Genomic DNA, 26,863 nt, shown 5'->3' with positions numbered 1-26,863 from the left:
TTAAAAAAAAAAAAAAAATAGAACTGTAATACTAGCAGCATATGTTTTCCGAATAATCAATTAATTTTTTGTCAATAAACAAAAAGAAATGTAGCCCCAGAAAAATCAAGAATAAAAGCAAAGGAAATTCACCTAAAATAAATAAATTTGAACTGCAGTATTGGTAGCGAATGCAACAAAACATATAATTAGTCTTAACATTACTAAATAATTAATAGGGTTAATTACCTTTTTAGTACCTAGGTTTTCACGTTTTTATTTTTTCTCACCAAGGTTTCAATTTGTATCACCAATGGTACCTGACTTATAAATAAATACCAATTTAGTACCTCTATCACCTTTATGTCAGCTAAACTAACGAACAGCCCTGAGAGTGGTTTCAACCACCCCCTGTGGCCCGTCTGGGGGTGGCCTAACCACTCCTAAGGCCCTTGGGGGTGGTTCGGCCACCCCCAATGGCAAAAAAGCAGGTGACTGAAACTACCCTCAAAGGCCTTGGGGGTGGTGGCCGAGCCAACCCCTAGAGGCCATGGAGGTCGTCAAACCACCCCCAGACCGACTGGATGGAGTGGCCTAAACCACCCCCATTGCAGTCTATTAGTTTGGCTGACGAAATGGTGACTAAAATACTAAACTGGTATTTAACCATAAGCCAAGTACCATCTATGATACGAATTGGAACTTAGGTGGAAAAAAATAAAAACGTAAAAACCTAGGTACTAAAAAGGTAATTAACCCTAATTAATATTCAGTCTCTTCTTCAAAGTTCCAAATCAGGCTCCATCTATTTTGCAGTTGATAAGCATGACTAAGCTATATATGCAAATTTTTTTAACAAAAGATTTTTTTTAAAAAAAAAAGAATTGTTGAGCACAAGAGATGAACCTTTTTCTCAGCTTCCAACATTGCATGCAAGTTCTTTGTTGCACGCTGCAAAGCTCGTAATGCGTGATTCCTGTTCCAAAACGATGCAAATTTATATCTGACTCTACCTGAAAATGGCAAAGCAAATAAAGGCCATATAAACACATCTTGACAAATCAACTGATCGCAAGAAGAATAGAAACCCTTCAACGTTGGGTGTTTCCTAACAAAATCAATTTAGGTGCAGAATGAAAGTACAAGTCTTGAATTGAGCATCTCTCACCTCTCCATGGGACAGAGTTTTCCTCCAACCCAATCTATTAAATTGTCATGTCTCCTTTAAGCATGTAAGAAACACATACTTTTTTATTAGCATTAAAAAGAGTGGGGAGCTATTTTATCATAAAAGCATAAACTTTTCACATGCTATTTAAAAAACATATGTTTCTCACATGCTAAGGGACACATGTAAATTTTATAAATGAAAACTCTGTCCAAATCCAACCCCCCCCCCAACCGACAAAAAACCCAAACAAAAGAACATATAAGTTAAATTGTTTTCTTCATAATAATAATAGAGAAATGCTACATGTACTTCTTCTTACCTGATGTGGCAGTGAAAATCACCATTGAATTTTGAAGTTTATAATATATATATATATATATATATATATATACACACACGCGCACACACACAAAAACTTCAAGGACCCATAATATCTATTTCATGATAGTAGTAAGTTTGAAAAAAGTCATAATGCCACTTTGATTGCTCTCATTCCAAACAAATCTAGGGCCATTGATCTTAAGGACTTTTGTCCAATTAGTCTTGTGAGTGGAGTTTACAAGATTATTGCCAAAGTCCTTGCCAACAGGCTAAGAAAGGTTGTGGAGAAGATCATTTGAAGCCCCATAATGCTTTTGTTAGAGATAGGCAAATCCTTAACTCTGTGCTCATAGCAAATGAATGTCTAGATAGTAAGATCAGATCTAGTGAGCCAGGTGTAGCGCCCCACCCCAATGATACAATATTGTCCGCTTTTGGCTCCCCCGAACCAAACTTCGTAGGAGGTTACCCATCCTGGTATTACTCTCGCATAAGCATGTTTAACTTGGAAATTCTAATAGGTTCATAGCCATCACGACTTTAAAATGCGTTATTATCAAGAAGGGTGCGAGTATACATATAAGCACATTTTCATCCCCAGACGATGTGGGACGCCACAATCACACCCTCTTAGGATCCAACATCCTCGCTGACGACTTTTATGGGCTTGTGCAAACTTCCCCCATCTCAGATTGGGCAACGACTCTGATACCATTTGTAGCGCCCCACCCCAATGACACAATATTATCCGCTTTTGACTACCCCGTACCAGACTTCCCAGGAGGTCACCCATCATGATACTACTCTCGCATTGGCATGCTTAACTGCGGAGTTTTGATACATAGTCATTACAGCTTTAAAACGCGTTATTATTAAGAAGGATGAAAGTATACATATAAGTGCATTTACATCCCCAGACGATGTGGAACACCACAATGGGTGCTTTCCAAACTAAATATTAAGGTGCCATATGATCATGTCAATTGGGAATCCTTACTTTATTTGTTGAGGAGGTGCAATTTTAGGGATAAATGGCACTCTTGGATACCTTATTGTATTTCTTTGGTGCATTTTTCCATTTTGGTGAATGGCAATCCATCTGGTTTCTTTAGTAGCTCTCATGGATTGAGAAAAGGAGATCTTTGTCACCTTTTCTTTTTATTATCACTATAGAGGGTTTAAGTGAAATGTTTTCTGCATATGTTAATTGAGGTTTTCTCTGAGGCTTTTTTGTGGAATCTAAGCACTCTGGTGTGGTTAACATATCACACATGTTTGCAGATGATACTTTGGTTTTTTGTGGGGTCAATTTTGACCACCTACACTATCTACGGGCCTTATTTTTATGTTTCAAAGTTGCTTCCAGTTTGAAGATTAATATGAATAAGTCAAAAATGGGTCTTGTGGGTAATGTCAATAATGTGGATGGGTTGGCTGGCATTCTGAGCTACGCGGTTTCTTCTTTGGAATCTGCTCATAGGGAAAGAGACTTTTTTTATCTTTCAATGCCTCTGTCTATCCTGTTAGGTTGAAAATCATAAACTGCTGCATAGGGCTTTCCATTTCTGTAGAGATAGGCAAAAATGCTGAAATCTTTAGACTCTCCATATCCTACATTCTCTTAATGACCTTCCTGTCACATATATTGGCTTTTCCAAACCCAAATGGAATTCATTGCCCTATCATATTCTGGTGTTTGGAGTACCTTGGTTTTGCATTGGGAACCTCTTATAAGACCAAGTCTATTTGGGACGGTATTATTAAGAAGAAAGTGTGTCAATTGACTAGTTGGAAAATAATGTACTTGTCTAAGGACAGTAGAGTTACCCTTATCAAGGGTATCCTTTCCAATTTGCCTAAGTATTTCATGTCTCTTTTCTCTCTCCCTATTGGTGTTGCAAACCACATAGATAAGCTTCATCGAGATTTCTTATGGGGTGAGCTAGGTGAAAGGTTCAAATTTCACCTGATAAGTTGGTCCAAGTTTTGTTCTCCGATCTCTAAGGGAGGGTTGGGTTCGGAACTTGTTAATGTTCAATTGTGCCCTTTTAGAAAAATGGCTATGTCATGCATGAAAGAGAAGCTTGGCAGAGAGTTGTGGTGGATTCTTAATTTGACAGTTCATGGTGTTCTAATGCGCCTCTTGGATCTTATAGCGTGGGTTTATGGAAGAATATTAATAAGGGTTGGGAAATGGTTTCTAATCATACCAAATTTGAGGTGAGCAATAGCTCCAAGACTAGATTTTTGGCATGACCTATGGTGTAAGCATAAGGCTATTAAGGAAGCTTTTCTGGATTTATCTAGTAATGCTTGCATGAAAGATGCTTCCATAGCAGTTCAATTGGAGCTTCCTAGTAACTCCCATCAGTGGATCATAAGCTTTATTAGAGCGGCTCATGATTAATAGGTCAATGTCTTTGCTTCGTTTTTCAATTAGCTGTACTCCCTTAGAGTAAGACAAGGAGGTGAAGATAAGCTTTGTTGGGCCCCCTCCAAAAGAGGGTTGCTCGATGTTAGATCCTTCTTCTTTTTTCGATGTTAGATCCTTCCACAATGTCCTTATTCGTAATGATGGCGCTCCCTTCCCTTGGAAGAGTATTTAGTGAATTAAAGTTCCTTTGAGGGCGGCTTTCTTTGCTTGGTCGGCCGCCTTAAGGAAGATCCTTACCATAAATAACCTTTTTTTTTTGATAAGTAATCATGATAAAAAAAGCGCAGAGGGGCGCAACCCATATACACGGGAAGTGTAAAACAGAGAGCGCCTAGGAGGGGGGAATAACCTTAGAAAGTGATATGTCATTGTGGTCAATTGCTATTGTATGTGAAAGAGAAAATGAGAGTATGTGGATCTTCTTCTCCATTATGAGGTTGCTTGTGCCTTATGGAATGCTATATTCAATCATGTTGGTCTGTCTTGAGTTATGCATAGACAAGTAGTAGACTTATTTGCTTGTTGAATGGGGTTATTTTGTAGCACTCAGACTATGTGAAAGATGATGCCTTCATGCCTTTTATGATGTCTTTGAAGGAAAAGAAATAATACAAGTTTTGATGACCATGAGAGGACAGTGGCGGAGCTTAAATCTTTTTTCTTCAATACTCTTACCTTTGGACAACTACGTTTGTCTTTCCTAATTTGCTTAGTTTCTCATGATTTTCTTCTTCTATTTCTCCTTCTAACTAGATATTTCTCTTGTCCATTTCTTATGTACTTAAGTTGCACTTTTCACTTATTAATAGGGTTGTAAATGCAAGTGGATATTAACTGTCACTATCTGCTATCTGCAACTATCCGTTATCCACATATGCAGATGCGAAAAGCGGTTTCAAGGTATGCGGATACTCGTCCATTTCTTATGTACTTAAGTTGCACTTTTCACTTATTAATAGGGTTGAAAATGCAAGTGGATATTAACTGTCACTATCTGCTATCTGCAACTATCCGTTATCCACATATGCAGATGCGAAAAGCGGTTTCAAGGTATGCGGATGCAGTTAATAACCACATCCACGTTCCCTTTATATATATTATATATATTATTTTTTCTTTTTCTTTTTTTTTTTTTTTCGATAAACCCATAATGGGGTGTTTGTATTTTGTTCGTTATTTTTAACTTGGCATGTGAAATAGATATGGATTTCATCTAAAACACTAGGGCTTAAAAAAATATTAAAACATGCCCAAAACATTAAAAATAGGTTCAAACTGTTGACATGGGCGACTTTCACCCATCAACACTTGTGGGCCCCACAACCTCTATTATGTTGGCTTTTGTTGTGTGGTAGCCGACTACCTTCTTTTACCTATCGGGTTTTGGATTTTATTTCTCCAAGTTCTCCTTGTATTAGGAGAGTCAACCAACTTTGGTCCTTTATAAAAGGACATGTGGTGGTTCCCTTGAGCATAGTGAATTAGAAGACATCAGTGGAGTGTTGCACGTCTTTTTTGAGCAAAGGAGTGCTGGGTAGAGTTACAGTCAGAGCAAAAGCATCGAATATGTTTTCTTCTTGGTTTTGGATGAGCTAAAACAAGAGAGAAAAAGAAAAAGGTGCAACTTTCAGTGAGAGAAAAATAAAGAGACTAGTCGTCATCTGTTCCAACAGAAGATAAGTTTTTTTTTTAATCTTGTCTTTTGTATTCTCCTTTAAGGAATAATCTCTATTGTGTAATGGTGAGATTTGGGTGTATTGAGGCTTTAGGTTCTAAGTGTTTTTTCTCTACTCATACTCCATCTTTTGATAGTGAATTTTCTACTAGTCATCTACACTTATTGTCATGTGTGATTGACTTTTTTGCTTTCTTCTTATTTTTCGCGTCTCACGAGTCTTAGAAAATAGGATAAATTTCCTAACACAAACTATTTTCAAAATCGTTTAAAATAGGCCTTAATAGAGACCTAAAGAATGCCCAAAATGTACATTACCTCATGCAGGTAGTGGATAATAACCACGCGAATGCGAATTGTAATCGCATAATGCATATACGGATACCTAAAAGTGATAACCGCATTATGTGAATGCGTATATTGCCAATAACAGCATCTGCTTCCACATTTACAGCCCTATTTATTAATGATATTTCGATTACATACTAAAAAAATATAATTGATTTTAATAAACCTGATCATAGTAAATTAAACACACTTTAGCCAGCAGCAAAAACAGCTTACTTACACGTCACAAAACATAATTCAACCACAACCATGTTAAAATCCAATGCCCACAACTACCATGTAACACATTTTTGCATATTAAATCAACTACTGTAACAAGCAAAAAAAAGCATTAGCCACATCTGCGCTATCACTCTAAAAGGACTAGTTAATTTACAATTTTCCTAAAATCCCTTATAAAACTCAGTGTCACATAGAAAGTAAGCAATATGGGACTTAGTACCTATGAATGTTTTTATAAACCCCCTACTCTACATGGGTTACTCATCTCATCTTCCCAATATGAGACCGGGTGTCATTTATAAAACTCTGTGTCACATAGAAAGTAAGCAATGTGGGACTTAGTACCTATGAATGTTTTTATAAACCCCCTACTCTACATGGGTTACTCATCTCATCTTCCCAATATGAGACCGGGTGTTACAATCTCACCACCCCCCCCTCCCCCCCCTCCCCTTAAACCCTTGAAGTTACGTCATGTAGTGCTCCAATACCACATAGCGTTACTAGGCGGCTCTGATACCATTTGTAACAACCTAAGGAAAAGCACTAGCCACATTTACACTATCACTCCAATATAACTAGTCAATTTTGGAATTTCCCTAAAATTACTTATACAGCCCAATTTCACCTAGGAAGTAAGCAATATGGGACTTAACACCGATATGTCTTTAACCTACTCATCTTCTCAATATAGGATTGGGATGTTACAACTATCATATCTGTTATAGTTTGTATGAATGGTTTACACACAAAAGGTGGAGGCTATTGTATTATTCAACTTATTAAACTTATGTTAACCTTATACAAGCATCCTATTATATAGGATTAGGAAAATACCATAAAGACTAAACTACCCCCAAAACCCTAATGACTCAAACCCTAACTCTTCTAACACTCCTCCTCAAGCTGGAATAGCTTGGAGCATACAATACAAAAACTCATACAAATAACAAGATAATTTAATAAAACTTTAACGCGGGTCGAAAACTTGTCGGAAATTGCAACAACCAAGATTTGATCGGATCTCGCCACAAAACACCAAGGCCGGTCGGATACAACGATCACTAACAACAGATGTGATCGGGTCTCACCACAAAACACCATGGCCGGTCGGATACATCGATCACCAACAACCAAGATTTGATCAGATCTCGCCGCAAAACACCAAGACCGGTCGAATACAATGATCACCAAGAAGTTTTGCCAGAAAACAATTACTGAATTAAAAAAATAAAAAAAAAAAATAAAGAGAGTTGCCGGAGCTTCGTTGGAGCATTGCCAGAAAATGCCGAAACTTGATAGAGAAGACAGAATATTCCAGCCACCTCAAAAACAGCAACTACAGAAGCAAACAATGACCATAGATCAACATTTCAACAACACAAACATCCACGCCGGCAACTTCTTTTTTCTTTTATTTTTTGATGGCTACTACGCCTTTTCCGACCACCAGAGAATATGCCGGCTATCACACCCAGCAACAAGAACTAGCACCCTAGCAACAACTACAGTGCTGGTTTTTTTTTGTTTTTTTTTTCTCGATGGCTGCAGCACCACGCCGGCCACCTTACACCAACCACTACAGACGACGCCGGCAACCACAAAACAGGCGGGCCAACATCACAGAACACCAAAACACAAACGATATATATATATATATATAACTCACTGGAAAAGTGTTCCGATCACCATGAAACAAAAAAAAAAACTGCTCTAGAGAGCTCTTTGAAGGTACTGCCCATATGCCCACATGAGTGGTACTGCCACCAGAAAAACCCTCAACAAAACAACACAAATAGAGCGGAAAAAAAAAAAAAAAAAAAATCACTACTACAAAGGATTCAAACCCTAAGGCTTTGATACCATATTATAGTTTGTATGAACGGATTTACACATAAAAGGTGGAGGCTATTGTATTATTCAACTTATTAAACTTATGTTAACCTAATACAAGCATCCTATTATATAGGATTAGGGAAATACCATAAAGACTAAACTACCCCCCAAAACCCAAATGACTCAAACCCTAACTCGGCTTATAACACTTCTAACAATGTCAAAAAATCTTCTTCTGTAATATATACAAAACCTTAATAGCACCCTTACAAAACTAACAATGTGGACAACTAGGAAGGGAAGGACAGAAGTAACAAGGGAGGGACAAAGGTAAAACTTTGTGAACGAAAAAAGCACCTCTATGGTAGGTAACACAAAGAAAGGAAAAAAAAAAAAAAAAAAAGGGGCAATAAATCTTCTTACTCTAGGATAAATTTTTCATTAAACTTCTGATAATTCAGGAAGAAAGAGGCATCACATGATTAATCCACATGAAATTTTGAGAAACATTCATTAATTAATTTACTTCCCACTAGGATAACCCTAAGAAACCCAATATGAAGAAGAGAGAAGCAATTCAAGAGAATCAAAAGAAAACCACTTCATCAACACCTTCAAACCCTATCCTCCAGAAGTCAATACCCATTCTCAAAAAAGCAAACACAAAACATCCTTTCCTATTTTTGTGAAAAGATCTTGTTTAATTCTCCATAGAAACAAAAAATTAAGTTCTATGTATAATCTTTTCCTACCCTTTTCCAATTTCAACAAGCAAATTCTTATTGAAATACATGTTTTAAGCTCAAGCAGAAGACTGCAACCAGCTGAAACATAGACCGCAAAAAAATTACACAGGTACAAGTATTCACAAAGACTTCAGGAATGGAGATCATATTTAGAACTTGTTCAAATTAGGGCTTTTGGTGGCTTTGTTGGGGTTGCTCATGTTAATGGTATTATCCACACAAATGAACCCCAAAGGGTTGGCTCGAGTGTAAGTCACTTGGTCCTAATGCTTCATAGGTCTAAGATTCGACCCCCCTTGAGTGCAAATAATTCTTTGGGGCTACGCCCGCAAGAAAAAGCCCAAGCCATCCCCGACCCATGTGGAAGGGGCACTTTGAACGATGTCCCAAAAATCTAGTCTGCAACAGATACCCCAGTTATCAAAAAAAAAGTTATAGCAATGATTACTCTCTATTTCAACTTGAAATATCAGGTCAACTAATAACATCCAGTATTGCCATATTCAATGGATGCACCACTCCAGCACCATATTCTAGTCTGATAAACCACCAACATAATACCTAACCCATTGCACCACCAAAAAACATATATATATAAATAAGAACAGCAGCTAACTTTGAGAAAATATAAATAATAATTAAAAAAATTCTTCTGGCTTCAGAACCAATCACTAACCATCAGGACTTCCCAAAGGAGGTACACCATGCCCACCAGCACCCATGCGAAGAATAATTGTAATAGCAGGATTAATGAATGCATGTTGACTTCTTCGTACCTTCACAAAAAAAAAAAAAAAAAAGATTCCACGACGAATCAGCAAAATGTGTGGTCAAGGGAAGACTAGAGAGAGAGAGAGTGTGCGAGTGAGTGAAAGAGCATACCTCATCTATATCTTCAAATGGTATAACTACCTGTCAAATGTAAATTTAAAAATTAAAAAATAATAATAATAATAATAATAATTAAAATAAATAAAAATAATAATAAATAAAAATAAAAATAAAAAACCTGTTACAATGAATAATGTATTTGTCTAAAATGAGAATACCAACAGTGTTAGAACTTTTTTTTTTTTTTTTTGATAAGTACAACAGTGTTAGAACATTGTTGCTACTTGAAGAGTGAACGTGGCTTCTTGTGGGTATCTACAATCCAGGGTGCTTATTGGTTGGGGTTTAGGTAGCCTTCACTGGTAATTAAGTTTGATTTGTTTTCTTCGAGTTTTTGCACAAACTTCCTCAGGTTTCAGCACTAATACATTAATGTTATAGTTGTGGTAAGAGTGTTTTACAGAATGGCAGGGAATGAGCCATTTGATGTTGTTCGAGCTGCTTTATATGTAAAGGATTGAGTATATTCAAAGTGATGAGAAAATTTAGTATCAGAGCTCCTTAAACTGAATCGCATCAATGACACCTCCCTAATGTCCTCAATTTACTAGTAAAATATTGACTTATGCATTACTTCATTAAAAAAAATAAAAAAAAATAAAACTAGTATAATATTGACTCAACCTTAGGAAAGAAGAATGACAGGCTCACCTTCATTTGCTTAGAAAAAACATTTGAATGAAAGCAAATGTGCCATGTGGAGACATACATACGACCATGATATAAGAATGACCTCTCAAGTGCACAAGAATAACTATGTTCAGCAACCTGAAATAGATACTCTGTTTGTTAGGTATGCAACTAAAATCACCGGGAAGGACAGTATAAAGACCCATACATGGTTATAGTTACGTATGTGCTATTTGAAAGTTCAGGAGATAAACATTACCACAAAAAGAGTTTATGCAACTCACCTCATCTGGAAGGAGATCAAATATTGTTTGAAGAGGCCCTGGCTTTTGATGAACCACTGTCAGTCCTGGTTTATCTGAAGAAATCCTTCTCCGAGGATTAGCTCCAGGATAGCCATTCGGTATCCTAATAGTTTTTTTTTTTGATAAGTAATAGTCAATCTTATTGAAAGCGTTAAGGCGCCCCCAAGTATACTGGGAGTATACAAAAGACAAACTATCATTATTATTGATAAGTAAAAAAAAAATTAATTGATACGTGACAAACTATAATTATTAGGAAAAGAAATATGATTATAATAACAATAACACCAACAATATAGGAGTAGGGGTCCATCCTAGCAATTCAACATGACGCCCATTTAAAAGGGAACTATAATCTAGACCAGTGCAAGCATATTTAGTGTTAACATAAAGCAGCTCTAGTCGCATTAGATGCAACAGCAAGAAATGAAAACATATCAAGCAGACAGAAAATGAAATGAGAAGCACAAAAATTTGTTATGTCCAAGAATAATGAAAGAAGTATTCAGATCAAATACACAAAATCAATTCTAAAGGTAAGTAAAAAGTCAAGTAAAATGCAATAACTGCAAATACAGATACGCATGCATGTGATCAACTCATTCATGTATTAGGGCTTACACGTCCCATAACACAAAAAACAAAAACAAAATCTTATTCATGTGGCTTACTGTCTACCAGGATTGCATCATCTGAGTGCTTTCTTTAATGCAGAAAAGGAAACTTTCATGTAGATTCAGAGAATTTAAATCAGTGGACATTCTAAGCATAAGTATAAAGCCATGTTCCCAAATACAGTAGTAAATATTTATTCAGTAGATCCATTCATATTAGCAACTATAAGATAAACATGTGTGTGTGTGTGTGTGTGTGTGAGTGTGTTTTAGGTATTGTATATATAGATAGATATATGCACAGTGAGGGAAAGATCGATGGGCTAACCAATATAGCTTTTTTTTTTGATAAGTAAAAGGATAAAGCTAAAAGTTAAAACTAAAAAGATGTAACAAAAAAGCTACCTGGAAGAATTTACGGGCAGTTTTATTGTTTTTAAATGGAGACAGACCTGACAAGGAAATACCAGATTTGTATTGATCTCTAGAAGGAATAATGAATGATATTTAAAAGCCATCAAATAAAACCAACAAAAAGGAATATACCTGCCCTGGTGTGGTCTCCAATGGGTACCAAACTGCACCAGTTTGACCTTCACTTTCAACTCGAACAGCCGTGGAACCAAGAACAGCACTTTTCCAAATTATATCCCAGTCATATATTGTCACGTTAATCTGCTATGCAGTAAGGGGAAAAATCAGTTTCATACACCAGACCAACTTAAAGAAGCCAGTAATGCCAACAAAGAGATCTGCATTAAAATAAACAAAAGACAAATATACATTTATCTTTCTTTCGTCACATCATATATTTATATGTGCATGTCCAACATAGAAGGATGAAATATCAACTTTGATCAGTTCTAAGTCCAAAAAGTACAGACATAGAGATGGAACCGTTAAACTCAAGTTCCATCTGCATCTTGGACAATAATATGAAAATAGTATTGGTAGAAAGGCCTTAGGTACTTCTTGTGTACTTGGGTTGTGCCTTTCGCTTTTTATAAAATTTCGATTACTTATCCAAAAATTAATAAATAAAAAGGTCTTAGGAACTTAGCCTCATACCAGAGACCTGATCAACTCCCTGCCTTCATCCAGATTATGGAGTTAATAGATAGAAGGAGGGCGACCCCATTTGAGTAGCCCTGCCTTTTGACCAAAAAAAGATAGAAAGAAAAAGGGTCTAAGGATACTGCTTACTCAATTATTGAGAAAAAAGCTTCCAAAGGCAATGAAGAAAATTAAATGATACTTTTTACAACTAAAAATTTTGATGAAAGTGCATAGGGATAGAACCAGGGGCGGAGCTAGGATTTTAGTTCAAAGGGGTCAAGATTTTTTTTTAATAAATGAAAAAAAAAAAAAACACCCTAGAGTTAAATAAAAACTAAAGTACACACTTAATTAAAATATTAATTATTAATTAGTTATTATTTAAAACATATAAATGTAACTTACAATGTATTTTGTCACACCTAGTGTGTTAATTTATTCAATTACCCTTGACAGGTCCTCATACTTTGAAATCCCTCCATGATGTTTTCATTCTTTATAGTCATGAATATATCTTTCTCAATGGTTAACTGGTTAACAAGGTCTTTTTGTATATATGCTCTTCGGATTTGATCTCTATCACTAGGATGATAATTCGAATTTTTTTTCTTAAGCAAGTATCTACTAGCAAATTTGCTAAATCTATCTTGACACGAGCTTGTTTAAAATTTGATTGTAGCTAAATAGAATTATTGTTTTTCTCCATAATCTCAAGTAGCTACAATTATTAAAATGTACAACAAAACAATATATATTCATAAATAATTAATTTAAAAGAATAATATAAATATAAAAGCTTAATCAATGTAAAAATTTGATTGGATATTTGAAACTTATTAATACATTGATTGCAAATCGCACTCGGACAAGTCACACCTCAATTTTATTGTTTGGCAAATCAAACTAGAGTTATATTATATATATATAGCAGTTAGCACTTGGCCTTTTTTTTTTTTCTTTTTTTTTTTTTCTTTTTTTTTGGTGAAATCCATTCTCAGGTTTAGTTTAAAGTGGTGCTCTAAAAAGAAAAAAAAAAGAAAGAAAGTAAAATACTAAATCTTGTTTAAAGTGGCGCCACAACTTAGCCCTTAGTATTTTTTGTTTTTTTTTTGTAAAGCTAGTCCTTAGATAAAGTTTCAGGCTTGAATCAGTGCTAATTAACAAAAGAAGAAGAAAAAAATAAAATTCAAGTTTTATGACGGCCCCGCAATCCTCAATTTAAGTGTTTGTCTTGTTTCAAGACCTAAAACGACAAGTTTCGTGTTTTATTTAAACGTTGCGTTTTTTGCGAAAAAGTTAAGAGTCAATCGTCCTCTTCCCTCTTTATTCTGCTTCCTTTTGTTTGACCTAATCTTTAACCTGAAAGGCTGAGATAGAAGCAGACTGACTGAAGAAAAAAATAACGAAAAAAAACGTTGGGATAATTTTTTGGGAGGTGGGGGGGGGGGGCGCATTTGACCCCTCTCGAACACCCCTCCCTCCGCACCTGGATAGAACCCAAGTACACAGAAACAACTAACTAATTAACTTGTACAAAGCATGCGACTAAGATGTCAATAAAGGTATCTGGCTCAAACGTCGGATCAGAAAAGCCCTACAAATATGTATTTTGAAACCATACCATCTCACTATGATACTACTACATAAGAATAACTAGTGCTATGCATAACTTCAATAAAAAACAATGGACAAGTGGGCTGTCAGTGTTTCATCAACAGCAGCAGCCTACTTTGAAAGAAAATGGACTTGCATATTAGTGCAAAAACGAAAATGAATAATTTGTGAAAGAATAACTATTTAAATGTGAAACCATTTCTTAAGAATACCTTCAATAAAAAAAAATTAAAAAAAAAAACAACAGAGAAGTGTGTTGTCAGTTTTTCATTCCACAGCATGCCAACTTTGAAAGGAAATGAACATGCATGTTAATGAAAAAAACAAAAAGAATAAGAGATGATGATGATGAATAGAAAAAAGGTCGATTTAAAAGGTCAAGACTCTTCTTTTCCCAATATTGTCCCACAACTAAGTCTTCTAAATCTACATCTATAAGAATCATAAGGATGATAAATCATGATAACAACCTGAACAGGAAGCTCATCAACAGAAAAATTAAACTCCTCTCCCCACATGGGATTTCTTGAACCAGGAACCATTGAGCTGCAAGAGCAATAGCATTTAATATTAGATAAAAGTAGTTATGATAAAGCTATGGCGATACCACATAAGATCTAGCAATAAATCTTGCTAATGAAATGAAAGAAAGAATATGAAAAGAGCATACCATTTAAAACTTCTAACAACTTGTTCAACTTGATAGCCAGATTTAAGTACAAAACTTTATAGTGTTCTTTACGAAATATATTATAAGCCAGCTCAATTTTGCATACAGTTCTGCAAACAGTATTTCTATCTCTTTAATATTATTACTTATCAGGACTAAATACGTACTCAATATGCAGCTTCCCCTTAACTCTACATCAAAGTCCAACATATGGTTACATATACCTGATAATATTGAAGAAAAGAAAGAGGATAGGCAAAATCTACCAGACATGAAGTGTGTGACACCAAGATGCCACCTAAATACTGTCCTTAAAGTTTGCCAACCACAAACTCCATACGTGCACTATGAGAAACTATTGGCAACACTTAATAATCCAAATTCATCAGCGTTAAAAGAATAACCACAAACCTTAAGAAACCTAACCCTACCCAAGTAATAAACTCTAATCCTAAAAGTTTATTTAAGATTACTCTCAACAATAATTCACATGGTCTAAAATTGACAGATTCTTATTATCTCTGGAGTGGGAAGAACATTTTCCAAAGGTGACACAGAGGCGACTGCCAAGACTTTTGTCAAACCACTTTCCTACGTTGTTGGACTCTGGGGCGCCCAGAGGAGTGAGCAGGTATCTTAAATTTGAAAATATGTGGTTGAAGTCTAAAGGTTATGTTGATCATGTTAAAACTTGGTGGATGTCCTACGGTTTTCATGGATTACCAATTTATGTTTTGGCAAGTAAGTTGAAAGCATTGAAGGCGGATTTGAAGAAATGGAATGAGGAGGTATTTGGAGATGTAGGGAAGAAAAAGAAGGAAATGTTGGAGGGAATTCGAGATCTGGATATTATTGCAGAGGGTCGTTGTTTAGTGGAGGAGGAAAGGGTTGAGGAAGCTGGATATGTCTAAGGAGCTGGAGAAAACTCGTCTTTTAGAGGAAGTGAACTAGAGACAAAAATCACGAGCTTTGTGGTTGAAGGAGGGGGGGATAGAAACACAAAATTCTTTCACAAGGTGGCCAACTCACATCGAAGGTATAATCACATGGATTCCTTGAGTATAAATGATTCTATGTCCAATAATCCTATGGAAATAAAGGAGCATGTAGTACATTTTTACAAAAAAAAACTGTATACCGAACAGTGTGCTTGGCAGCCAAGCGTGGATGATCTATCATTCTTGTCCATTGATGCGGCTAAGAGTAATTGGGTAGAAAGAGAGTTTGAGGAGCAGGAGATGTGAGAAGAGTTTTAATGCAACTTTTGACTCTCTAATTCCAAAGAAGCCAGGTGCTATGGATGTGAAGGATTTCCGGCCTATTAGTTTGGTGGGTGGGGTGTATAAAATCATATCCACGGTTCTCGCTAACAGATTTAAGTCAGTATTGGGCAAGATTATTTCCAATTCACAAAATTCCTTCATTTGTGGTCGACAAACTTTAGATTCAGTACTTATTGCCAATGAATGCTTGGATGGTAGACTTAGATCGGGAGAATCTGAGGTGTTGTGCAAATTGGATTTGGAAAAGGCGTATAATCATGTTAATTGGGATTTCTTGCTCTATTTGCTTAAGTGATGTGGCTTTGGGGACAAGTGACAGTCTTGGATAGAATTATGTATTTCTAGGGTGAGATTTTCCATCCTTGTGAATGGAAATCCGGCTGGTTTTTTTCCTAGCTCTCTTGGGCTGCAGCAGGGGGATCCACTCTCTCCATTATTGTTCATGGTGGTTATGGAGGTTTTGAGCCAGATGTTGACTACAACAATGGATCAAGGTCTCTTGACAGGTTTCTCAGTGGGGTCTGGGGACAACAAAGCTTTGGTGTGAATCATTTATTGTTTGCTGATGACATGCTGACTTTTTGTGGTGCGCAATCATAACAAATTCAAAATCTGAGATGTATCTTCTTATGCTTCAAGGCAACTTCAGGGTTGAGGATCAATTTAGGAAAATCAGAGCTGGTTCCTATTGGCAAGGTGAAAGAAGTTGAAGATCTGGTTCATCTTCTTGGGTGTCGAGTCGGTTCATTGCCAATGAAATATTTGAATTTGCCTTTGGGTGCTTCATATAAGACCACTTCTATTTGGAATGGAGTTATTGAGAATATGGAATGTCGGTTAGCTGGATCAGTTGACTTTGATTAAAAGTACGCTTTCCAACCTACCTACTTATATCTATCATTGTTCCCTATTCCAGTGGGTATGGTTATTGGGGATGAGGTAAATTTAAATTTAGTGAATTGGAAGAGGATTTGTACTCCGATAGAGTTAGGTGGGTTAGGAGTTCAAAATTTGATTCAATTTAATCGAGCCCATTTGGAAAAATGGTCGTGGCGGTATGCTACAGAGAGAAAGGCTTTATGGAAATTGGTGATTGCAGCTGAATATGAGCATACAAGGGGTGGTTGGAGTTCAAAAGGGGTATTGGGAACTTATGGAGTGGGCGTGCGGAAACATATTAGAAGGGGGTGGGATAAGTTTTCCAATTTTGTTCGCTTTGAGGTGGGGGTTGGGTCCAAAGTAAATTTCTGGCATTACATTTGGTGTGGGGATAGCCCGCTGAAGCTATGTTATCCAGCTATGTTTAGTATTGCTCAGCATAAAGACGCGTGGGTGGTGGATAAAATGCACCTTCAAGATGGAGTTATCCAGTGGAACGTCATCTTTACGTGTTTAGTCCAAGATTGGGAGATGGAGATGATACTCTCCTTCTTTGAGAGGTTGTATTCTTTCCAAGTTCGACATGGCAAGGAGGACAAGCTAATTTGGAGTCCTTCCAAGAGGGGTCATGTTGTCAATTGTACTGAATACTCTCATTGTGAGGGTTCCTCATATTATATAGAAATTACAAGGCTGAATCTCAGCAATTATATCAATCAAGGAGAGACTAAATAAGGAAACTATAATCTCCCTACTAATTACAAGATATCTACAACTGTAATACAAAATCCTGCCATAACTAGAGAGACTAATTATGGCTAAATATATATGTTGTATCTGACTGACATCCCTCCTCAAATTAATGCTGGTCGATCAAGAAGCATCAATTTGCCCACAAGGAATAGATGGCGCTGTCGTGTCATGGCCTTCATAAACACGTCAGCTATCTAGAGATCAGTAGAAACATGAGGAAGAAATATAACACGAGTGTCCAAGGCTTCCCGAATAGAATGACAGTCCACCTATTTCTTACAGTAGTTGCAAGATTTCTTAGCACAGTTGGCGGCAATATTACCATACTCCTTGCAGCTGAAACACTAGACCTTGTGCATATCCTTACCCTTCCCTTTCCCATAGGTAGCATAGGTTACTAGATTCGGGTTGGAATCTTGCTGGAACGTAGCTTGTGTGAGAAGACGTTGCTCCTCGCGAAGTAATTCTCCAAAGCAAACATCCAAGGATGGAGAAGGATCCCGGTTCATTAAATTTGAGCGAGTAACCTCAAATTCAGGGCGCAATTTCATCAGGAATTGATCTCTCTTGCTCTACTCATGAACAGCCTGAACAGCAGAGAGAGATGCAGCAGGTACCTTCGAATAAACCATCTCAGAAAATTCTCCCCACAAATTCTGAAAACCAGAAAAATACTGCTGAATGGAGAGATTGCCTTGAGTGTAACTAGCAATCTCATATTCCAACTGAAAACGGCATACGGTAGTATCCTAGTGATAAACCTTCAGCAAATACTCCCACATGGTCTTCGTAGTCTTATAGGGCCTCAGATTGAGCACAATAAAAGGATTGACAAACCCTAAGATCCAGGACACCACACGTGCATCCTTGACCTTCCACTTAGCCAACTCCTTAGGCTCCGTAGGGGCTGGATCACTACCGTCAATATGGCCCCACAACTCTTTCCCCGTAACAAACAATTGAAACTAGAATTCCCAAGCAGAATAATTTTTTCCAGTAAAACAGACCCCGAAAGACTCACTAGAAGACATGATGAAACCAAAATAAACACCCGAAACCACTAGGATCAGAAATTGCAGAACCTAATAAAGGAGTAACAGACCCAAACCCACCAGATCTGTTGGACAGCAAGCCCAAGCCCACCAAACAGGACTCAAGAAGCCCACAGCCACCAAACAGCAACCTTATCTATTGGACAGCAAGCCCAAGCCCACCAAACAGCACCCAAGAAGCCCACAGTTACCAGTCAGCAACCCAAACAGCACCAAACAACCACGCCGACAGCAACCAGAATCAGCCGACAGCCCCAAATCCTCCAGAAATCGCCGGGAACACTCAGATTGCTCTGGCAAGGAACAGCAGCCACAGAACCTGCCGACAACCACCACAGACTTCACAGACCTTGCCGACAGCCACCACAGATTCTCCACAACAGAGTAGTTTCCGGCAAGAAAGAATTCCCTACCCTCAACAAAAACTGCCGAATAGCAGTTTAGAACCCACCAGAATTATCGACAACTTCCCCTGAAGTTACCGATAGCCAAAGAGACCAACAGCCCAGTCCCGACCCAACTCAGAAAACTCGAATCACAACCCGACAATTCCTACGCCCCTCAACATATAACTGAAATCTAGAACAACCCTAATTTAGATGATTTTGGCTCTGATACCATGTCAATTGTACTGAACACCTCTCATTGTGAGGGTTCCTCGTATTATATAGAAATTACAAGGCTGAATCTCAGCAATTACATCAATCAAAGAGAGACTAAATAAGGAAACTATAATCATCCTACTAATTACAAGATATCTATAGCTGTAATACAAAATCCTGCCATAACAAGAGAGACTAATTATGGGTAAATATATATGATGTATCTAACTGACACATGTAACACCCCGTTCCAAGTGGTATGGTGGTATGGTATTGTCCGCTTTGGACCAAGCCGCACGGTTTTATTATTGGGCTTACCCCCAAAAGGCTTCATACCATTTGCTCTATATAAACATATCCCCTTTCTCACACCCAAGCAATGTGGAACGCCACAATCACCCCCTCTTATGACCCAGCGTCCTCACTGGCGACCCTCATGGGCTTGTGCACGTTCCCCCCATCTTAGGCTAGGCTTCAGCTCTTATACCATATATAATACCCTACTCCAAATAGCATGATATTGTTCGCTTTAGGCCAAGCCCGCACGGCTTTATTATTGGGTTTACCACCGAAAGGCCTCATACCATTTAAAGAGACTATGCTCTATATAAGCACATCCAATTTCTCATACTCAGGCAATGTGGGACGCCACAGGTCAATTTGAAGTAAAGTCGTTTTATAAAGCGTTAAATAGCCAGGTTGGACATTCATTTCCATTGAAGAGTATATGGCGTGTAAAGGCTCCGTCGAGGGTGGCATTTTTTGTGTGGACAGCAGGCTTAGGGAAAATTTTGACACACGATAATCTGCGTAAAAGGAATATTGTGGTGGTTGAATGGTGTTGTATGTGTAAAAGGAATGAGGAATCCATTGACCACCTTTTACTTCATTGCAAAGTCGCACAAGAATTATGGAGTTACGTTCTTTCTTTGTTTGGGGTAGACTGGGTTATGCTGAGACGGGTGCTGGATTTGTTGACTAGCTGGGGGTCTGTGCGTGGAGGTGGTCCAGCCAAGAAAGTATGGAGGATGGTTCCGTTGTGTATAATGTGGTGTATTTGGCGTGAGATGAATGCTCGGCACTTTGAAGACATAAAAACTTCGATGTTCAAATTGCGAAAGCTTCTGCTTAACACAATATATATATAGCAGCTCATCATAGCTTGATTGTTCTTACTTGTGCACATTTTCTGAATTTATGTATTTCTTTTTCTTCCTATTAGGAGTTCTCTTGTATACTCCCTATGTACTAGGGTTGTGCCCCTCTGTACTTTATTAATGATATGAAATTACTTATAAAAAATAAAAATAAATAAATAAATAAATTTTAAAAAAAAAAAAAAAAAATCACATATTTCACAACCAGCAACTGGCTTTTTCCAAGTCCTAACAGTTAAATATTAAATTACAAAACACTAAAATTCCTAAACTTAAATTGTAATCATAAGTACATTAGTGCCTTTAACATAAAGCTACAGAATTAGATGAGTATCTTCTATTTTGTTAATTACTAAAAATAAAAACTGCTATAATGCTGTTAAACATAAATGTTAGAGTTCTGCTATTAACAAAATCTGTCCCAAACTTCATATCCAGCCACAGATGAAAAGTTTGATATATGTCATTATATATTTTTTTTCTAAACTCTCAACCATTCAGACAAGTGCAAAGTAGGGGAAAAAGATCAAAGTAACCTGAACCGCTTTTCTGAATTGCAAGTGATTATAGCATAAGGATCTGATGTGCCATTTAAGTTTGCACCAATGAGATTCTTAGCCGCCAACAATTCCAACTGAAAAATAGAGCACACACCATCTCATTGTCAACAAGCAAGAGAAGATTCCATTACATCATGCCAATATCAAATACAAAATAAACACTTGATGCCTGTATTCATAATGGAAACAAACACCAGAACCAAACATGATTTCAAGGTCTTATATACCTTGATTAAGTATGCTGAATTTGTTTGAGGATCTCCTTTCGAGTGGCCCATCTACAAAATAAGGGCAGGACTGCACGTCAAAGAAGTTAAAAATTACTCCATGAAGCAGGTACATGCAGACTGTGTCGGGCAGGATAAATGCATTTCCAATATATGTCGAGATGGCATAAACTTTAAACAGCTTTAGCACGACTTTACAAAACCAAAAAGAAACATATATATATATTATAAGAATAACAACAACAACAATGATGAAAATAATAGAGAAACATAACGAAAATGTACACACAAAAGGAGACAACAATCAGATTCTGAATCAAAATTCTACCCTTACAACTGTTTGGCAAACTTTTGCAAACACTTTTCGCTTTTTAAACACTGAAAACCACTTTTCAGACGATAGTTATCTAGACGAGTTTTCAGATGTAGCTTCCACCACCAATCCTCTTTTCAAAACAAAACACATAATATTTTTCTGAAAACAAAATACAAAACATTTTTTAGAAAACTTCCCCCACATTCAAAGAAGTTTTTGTTTTAAGAACTCATGCTCACTTTTTCTAGATGTGGAGGCTGACATTTTTATTTACAAAAAAAATTAAATAAAAAATAAAAGTGAAGTTTGCCCCCTTTCACTAGAGTTGAGTCGCACTTCACTAGAGGTTGGTCTCCATTACACACCTCCAGTGGAGACCATCCCCTTCACACTGCACAGGGGGTGGTGGCAGCTGCCAACCATGGAACCCAACCTCTAGTAAGCCCAAATTTTTCGCTCTATTCCATGGCTGCTTTGCTCAGATGGAGCAAGTTCCATGTGAAACCCAGCGCCAGCGCCAGCGCCAGCAGCAGCAACACTTCCAGACCGAGTGCTACATTGACAACTTAAACGCTCAAGAACCCACTCAAAGGTTCGAGTCTGAGGCCGGTGTCACCGAATACTGGGACCAGAATGATCAACAGTTCCAGTGTGCTGGAGTGGCTCTGGTCCGCCACTTTATCCAACGTAGAGGCCTACTGTTGCCTTCATTCTCCAATGCGCCTCAGCTCATCTATTGAGATAAAGATTTAGATAAACACTACAATGCAGCAAGTCAATGCAGCCACCCAACACACGGTATTCAAGCTTCAAGTAAAAATCAGCACTGCCGTAATGCATTTGGAAATGCCAATTACACGTAGGAAAAATCTGTAATTGATTAACTCAAAATTGGAGGTTTCGTTTCCTACATAATAAAGAATTCAACTCAATTTTCTAATCTCCAACCCCTTTTAGGCACCCAAGCAAAGCTGGTCAGAGGTCAGAGTCCAAAACTAAACCGTTTATCATCTACATAAAACACAACTCATATATTTGCTGTAACCAATGAGAGAATCACACCAAATATTGCTAAACTCATATGACCCAACCAAATTTTCACCCTCAAAACCATCACTTCTCAAACACCCACATAAATTTACACCAAAAATTGCAAAAAAGTCCAAAACAAACTAAAAAAATTGAACTTATCCTCATTTCCAAGGGAAAACCCCCACACCAAAATTCTCAAAAGAACAAAAAGCTCACCGTAACCCCAGGATTCGACGGATTACCGTCGAGGTGTTGTCGATCAACGTCGACATCTCCGCTCCGGAAGGTGAAGAACCAGTAGGCGACGATCACAAAGAGCGAGGCAGCCACCGTAACCTTGATCTCCCACCACGAGGGGACCAGAATATCCAGCGCCGTCTCGATCATGATCATGTCGAGCCTGAGAACCGAACGAAATCCCAGAGTCAAAGAGAGGACACAAGAAATCGATCAGAAATTGAATGGCCCTAGGACTTGTTTTAGGGAATGGTTAGGGTCTTGAGGGTTTTGGAAGGCCATGGCCACGTTGAATTTTCAAGCAGAGGAGCAATTCAGAGTCAAGCTTGGACCGTTGGAAGGGCATGCCGCATGGAGGTTGGAAATTGATTATTGTACCTTAATGACCGATATGCCCTTGAGCTCGGAGCGTAATACCGGTGATGCCCTGTTGTGCGTGTGGAAGTTTCGGCAGATTGTGAAGGGCGGTTTCGGGAGGGTATTTTTTAGAATCATTCATGAGTTGAATGTGAGTAGAGTAACGCGTGCCAAGATCTGACTCATTCAACTCCCTGTTGATTGTGGAAATTAATCAAATTATATTAGTGAGTGTGAGTCTAGGGAAGAAAAGTAATCGTTGGAAGTGGTTTTATGACTGGATTGCCCCTATCATTGATGTAAAAACAAGAATTCAGCCAAGTGTATACAATATCCAAATAAAATTAAACAAATTATAGAGCTTTTGAGAAACGTAGAGGGCTAGGTAGATTTGTAGGCTTTTTTTTTTTTTTTATCAAAAAAAAAAAAAAGGTACCAAGGCTAGAGAGGAAGTCAAGACTGGCTACTCTACTTATAATAGTACTTATTTGTTAAAAATTATTGAAACAGAAATTTAAACAGTAAAAATCGCAGACGTTCCTTCGAACTTGATTCAACCAAATTTGTAGTGATGTTGAAGGACATTTTATAGGGGTTTTGAGATCAGGCGTGCAGAAAGAATAGTGAAAGAAACAAAGCATTCTAAAACGCAGATTCCTAAGAATTTGGGTGAGGAATATACTACTATCCTTGTCCTAAAATTCCCATCAAAGTTTCAGTCAAGTGCCAATGCCAATGCAAACTTGCTGAGGATATTTTAAGGAAGGAATCAATGGGGGGTTTGGCTCAAGTGACAATGACAAAGGGGGAGAATAAGTTTAGTAGAAGATTTCAAATGTTTAGTGAAAATTGTGAAATTATATTCATTACATGATACTCTTTATTGTATGTATCTTCTACAAAGATTTACTTTTTGTCCTTTATGTATTAGTTGGTAAAACAATGTTCATCGAGTCTTTAAACGTCCATTGGTACCTATTAGAAATATATGGTGGGAAAAATAAAAGACAAAAAAGAGAGGAAGTGGAGACAACGTGATGGGCTACATCTTGTATATTGCATTATATTATATTGAAGTATTAGAAAGACTTCTATTTATAGAGAGTTTATGAGTGATGAACAAGTAAATCTAGTAACCTAAGAAAAGAAAATAAACGCTAGAATGAAAAAGGTAATAAACCTAACAAGTAAAGAAATAAATTTAGAGAATAATATAAAATATTTTTAACATCTCCCTTCAAACGCAAGGTGTAAGTTTGACTTTAGAAAATGAAATAGATTTTTTTTATGCTACAGAAAAGCTGCAAGAAGATTTGCTCGAGTGACGCCTAAAACGTCGAAGGACCGCCAGAGACTGTGGCCTGAGGAGTGGCGATGGCGACAGCCTTTGATGGCCGGAGGAGCACACCAACGTAGGTTGTCAAAGGAACGCATGAAGATGGTGCCTTGAGGAGGCTAACAACTCCTTGGCAAAAAGGGGTCGGTTGAACGTGTTGGAAATTGGGCCATGTGACTTGGACCCATTGGACCGAGTCTAATGTCAAGCTGGCTGAGTCGTTGACAATTGTTTGTCCTGAATTCAGGGGAACCAAGTTTAACCCACTGAAACAAATTGACTTCATGGGTCGAACCTAACTCAAAAATGATGTGATGTCCCAAAATTTCCAAATATTTATTTATCCAAAAATCAATCATTATACTTGCACCTAGAAAACCTTTTGTAAACCCCAAGGGAGTGTCTTAACCCTTAACCAAGCCCTCACTTGAAATTAGCCATAAAAATCCAACCTTAACTCTTTGGCCAAATGTTCGGTAAAGGACCAGAGCGAACATTCTAATAAGCGCCAAATGTTGCACATTCAAGCCCCTTAACTTGCATATGTTAATTCCTTAGCATCGTTATCTTTTTTTATTTTGTGTTGTCTTCGTGTTTTCAGGTTCTTAGGGAGAATGCAAGAAATTTCATTGATTTCAGGCTTAAAACTTGATTTTTTTGAGATGCTAAAGAAGTGGGATTGATCTCACTTCTCTTGATTTTTTTGAGATGCTGAAGAAGTGGGCTCGAGATCACTTCTGATGGGATCAAGCACAACACAGCTGACGTGCATTAGTGGGATCAATCTCACTTCTGATGGGATCGAGCACAAAACAGCCCACATGCATAAGTGCGCTCGAGCACACCGAAAGTGAGCTTGAGTGCACTAATGCTGAAAAGTCCGAAAGATGCTGAAATTAATAAAGATTAGGTCTCCAAATTCGACTAGGAGACTGAATTACGGTTTTTCTTCAATTCCTAGGGCTTCTAGGGTTTTTTTACACCTTATAAATAGGCATCTAAACCTTGAAGAGGGATGTGCTTAGTTTTAAACAAAAAATATCTTCTTGAAGAGTTGAAGAGAAGATGAACATGGCAGGAGACCATTCTAGCACCACCATGAGCGGCTAAATTTGTAATAGGGTGTTGATGTAGCCCTTTCGAAGTAACAATGGTTTAATTATATTTTTAATTTATGGATTTTCTATATACAAGATGGTTGTATAGCTTAGAGATTTAGTTTGGACCGGATTGACAACCGATTGGCCTCTTTGGCTAAGCCAAGTTGAAATCCACCCAGTTGGCCTATTCAACTGTACCTGGCAAAGCGCTTGAGTCGTGAAGAGATTGGTGGGCCGATTTAATGGGTTGATATGGCGGAAAACCCGTTGAATGTGTCGGTCTGGCCCGAGAGCAATAGACTAAATTGCTGAGAATGGGCCCAAATGACAAGGAACCAATTTTGGGTTGGGCTGAACTGCTTTGAAATGGCCTAAACTCGAGTAAACTAGATGTTAATACTTTGGACAGAGACAAACAAGCCAAGAATGCACTGGAACCAGACTGAACCGATTTCGCATGTTCAAGAAGTAGACTAAGCTGGTCGAAAATGCTTTTGAACCGTTATGTAATTCATGAAAAATAAATAAATAAATAAAACGAATGGACTAGTTAAGAGGAACTGAAATCAGATGAACTGAGTTGAACTTGGTTTGGATCAGGTCAGGCACTCATGCAACCTGTGTGGGACTTGCTAGGGCATGAAAATACACGCCCAAGAGGCAGTAAGCACATACAGGCGGGTGGGAGGAGCTGGCGATGCGTTACAGAACGTGGAAAGATTGAACAATCAAGCGCTAATTAAAAATAAAGTTGATTGAGCATAGGTTTGATTGAAGATTTGATTTTAATGATATGTTAAAAGAGATTAAGCATTCACTATAATTTCAAATTATAACAAATCAAACAAATTAAGCATTTGATATAAAAGAAAATTCATAATGAATCACAAACTTCTTAACAGGAAATATTTCTCAAATCAAAATCATTCCCACCATTGAATCATTAATCTATAAAGAACATCTCAATAATACATAATACAAATGCTAAGCTTCACCCATAGCCCTAGCTGAAATCATTTCCACCATTCAATCACTAATCTATACATTATCTTTTTTGTATATATGCTCTTCAGACTTAGTCTCTATCACTAGGATGGTAATCATAATATATATATATATATAGAGAGAGAGAGAGAGAGAGAGATTAAGCATTCACTATAATTTCAAATTATAACAAATCAAACAAATTAAGCATTTGATATAAAAGAAAATTCATAATGAATCACAAACTTCTTAACAGGAAATATTTCTCAAATCAAAATCATTCCCACCATTGAATCATTAATCTATAAAGAACATCTCAATAATACATAATACAAATGCTAAGCTTCACCCATAGCCCTAGCTGAAATCATTTCCACCATTCAATCACTAATCTATACATTATCTTTTTTGTATATATGCTCTTCAGACTTAGTCTCTATCACTAGGATGGTAATCATAATATATATATATATATA

At 37.3% G+C, this 26,863-nt stretch overlaps 1 protein-coding gene across 2 annotated transcripts in view; it reads right to left on the bottom strand.

The window, feature by feature from the left end:
* Window positions 1–23,149, bottom strand: part of LOC132178146 (BAG-associated GRAM protein 1) — a 37,333-nt gene extending 14,184 nt beyond the window's left edge. The window contains exons 1-12 of one of the 2 annotated variants that reach the window (XM_059590603.1): window positions 22,989–23,149; window positions 22,590–22,773; window positions 21,026–21,076; window positions 20,775–20,872; window positions 14,313–14,388; window positions 11,719–11,847; window positions 11,578–11,624; window positions 10,538–10,661; window positions 10,275–10,391; window positions 9,615–9,644; window positions 9,409–9,508; window positions 886–992 (exon numbers count right to left, since the gene is read on the bottom strand). In XM_059590603.1, the coding sequence (XP_059446586.1) occupies window positions 886–992; window positions 9,409–9,508; window positions 9,615–9,644; window positions 10,275–10,391; window positions 10,538–10,661; window positions 11,578–11,624; window positions 11,719–11,847; window positions 14,313–14,388; window positions 20,775–20,872; window positions 21,026–21,076; window positions 22,590–22,766 (1,056 nt within the window). In that variant the 5' untranslated portion in view covers window positions 22,767–22,773; window positions 22,989–23,149. Of the gene's footprint in view, window positions 1–885; window positions 993–9,408; window positions 9,509–9,614; window positions 9,645–10,274; window positions 10,392–10,537; window positions 10,662–11,577; window positions 11,625–11,718; window positions 11,848–14,312; window positions 14,389–20,774; window positions 20,873–21,025; window positions 21,096–22,589; window positions 22,774–22,988 lie in introns of those variants that run through there. The other variant, XM_059590609.1, reaches the window with a different exon arrangement.
* Window positions 23,150–26,863: the final 3,714 nt, after the last annotated feature.

This window comes from Corylus avellana, chromosome ca1 (assembly GCF_901000735.1).
Source record: "Corylus avellana chromosome ca1, CavTom2PMs-1.0".
NCBI lineage: Eukaryota > Viridiplantae > Streptophyta > Magnoliopsida > Fagales > Betulaceae > Corylus > Corylus avellana.
This window is presented reverse-complemented; position numbering and strand designations above follow the sequence as displayed.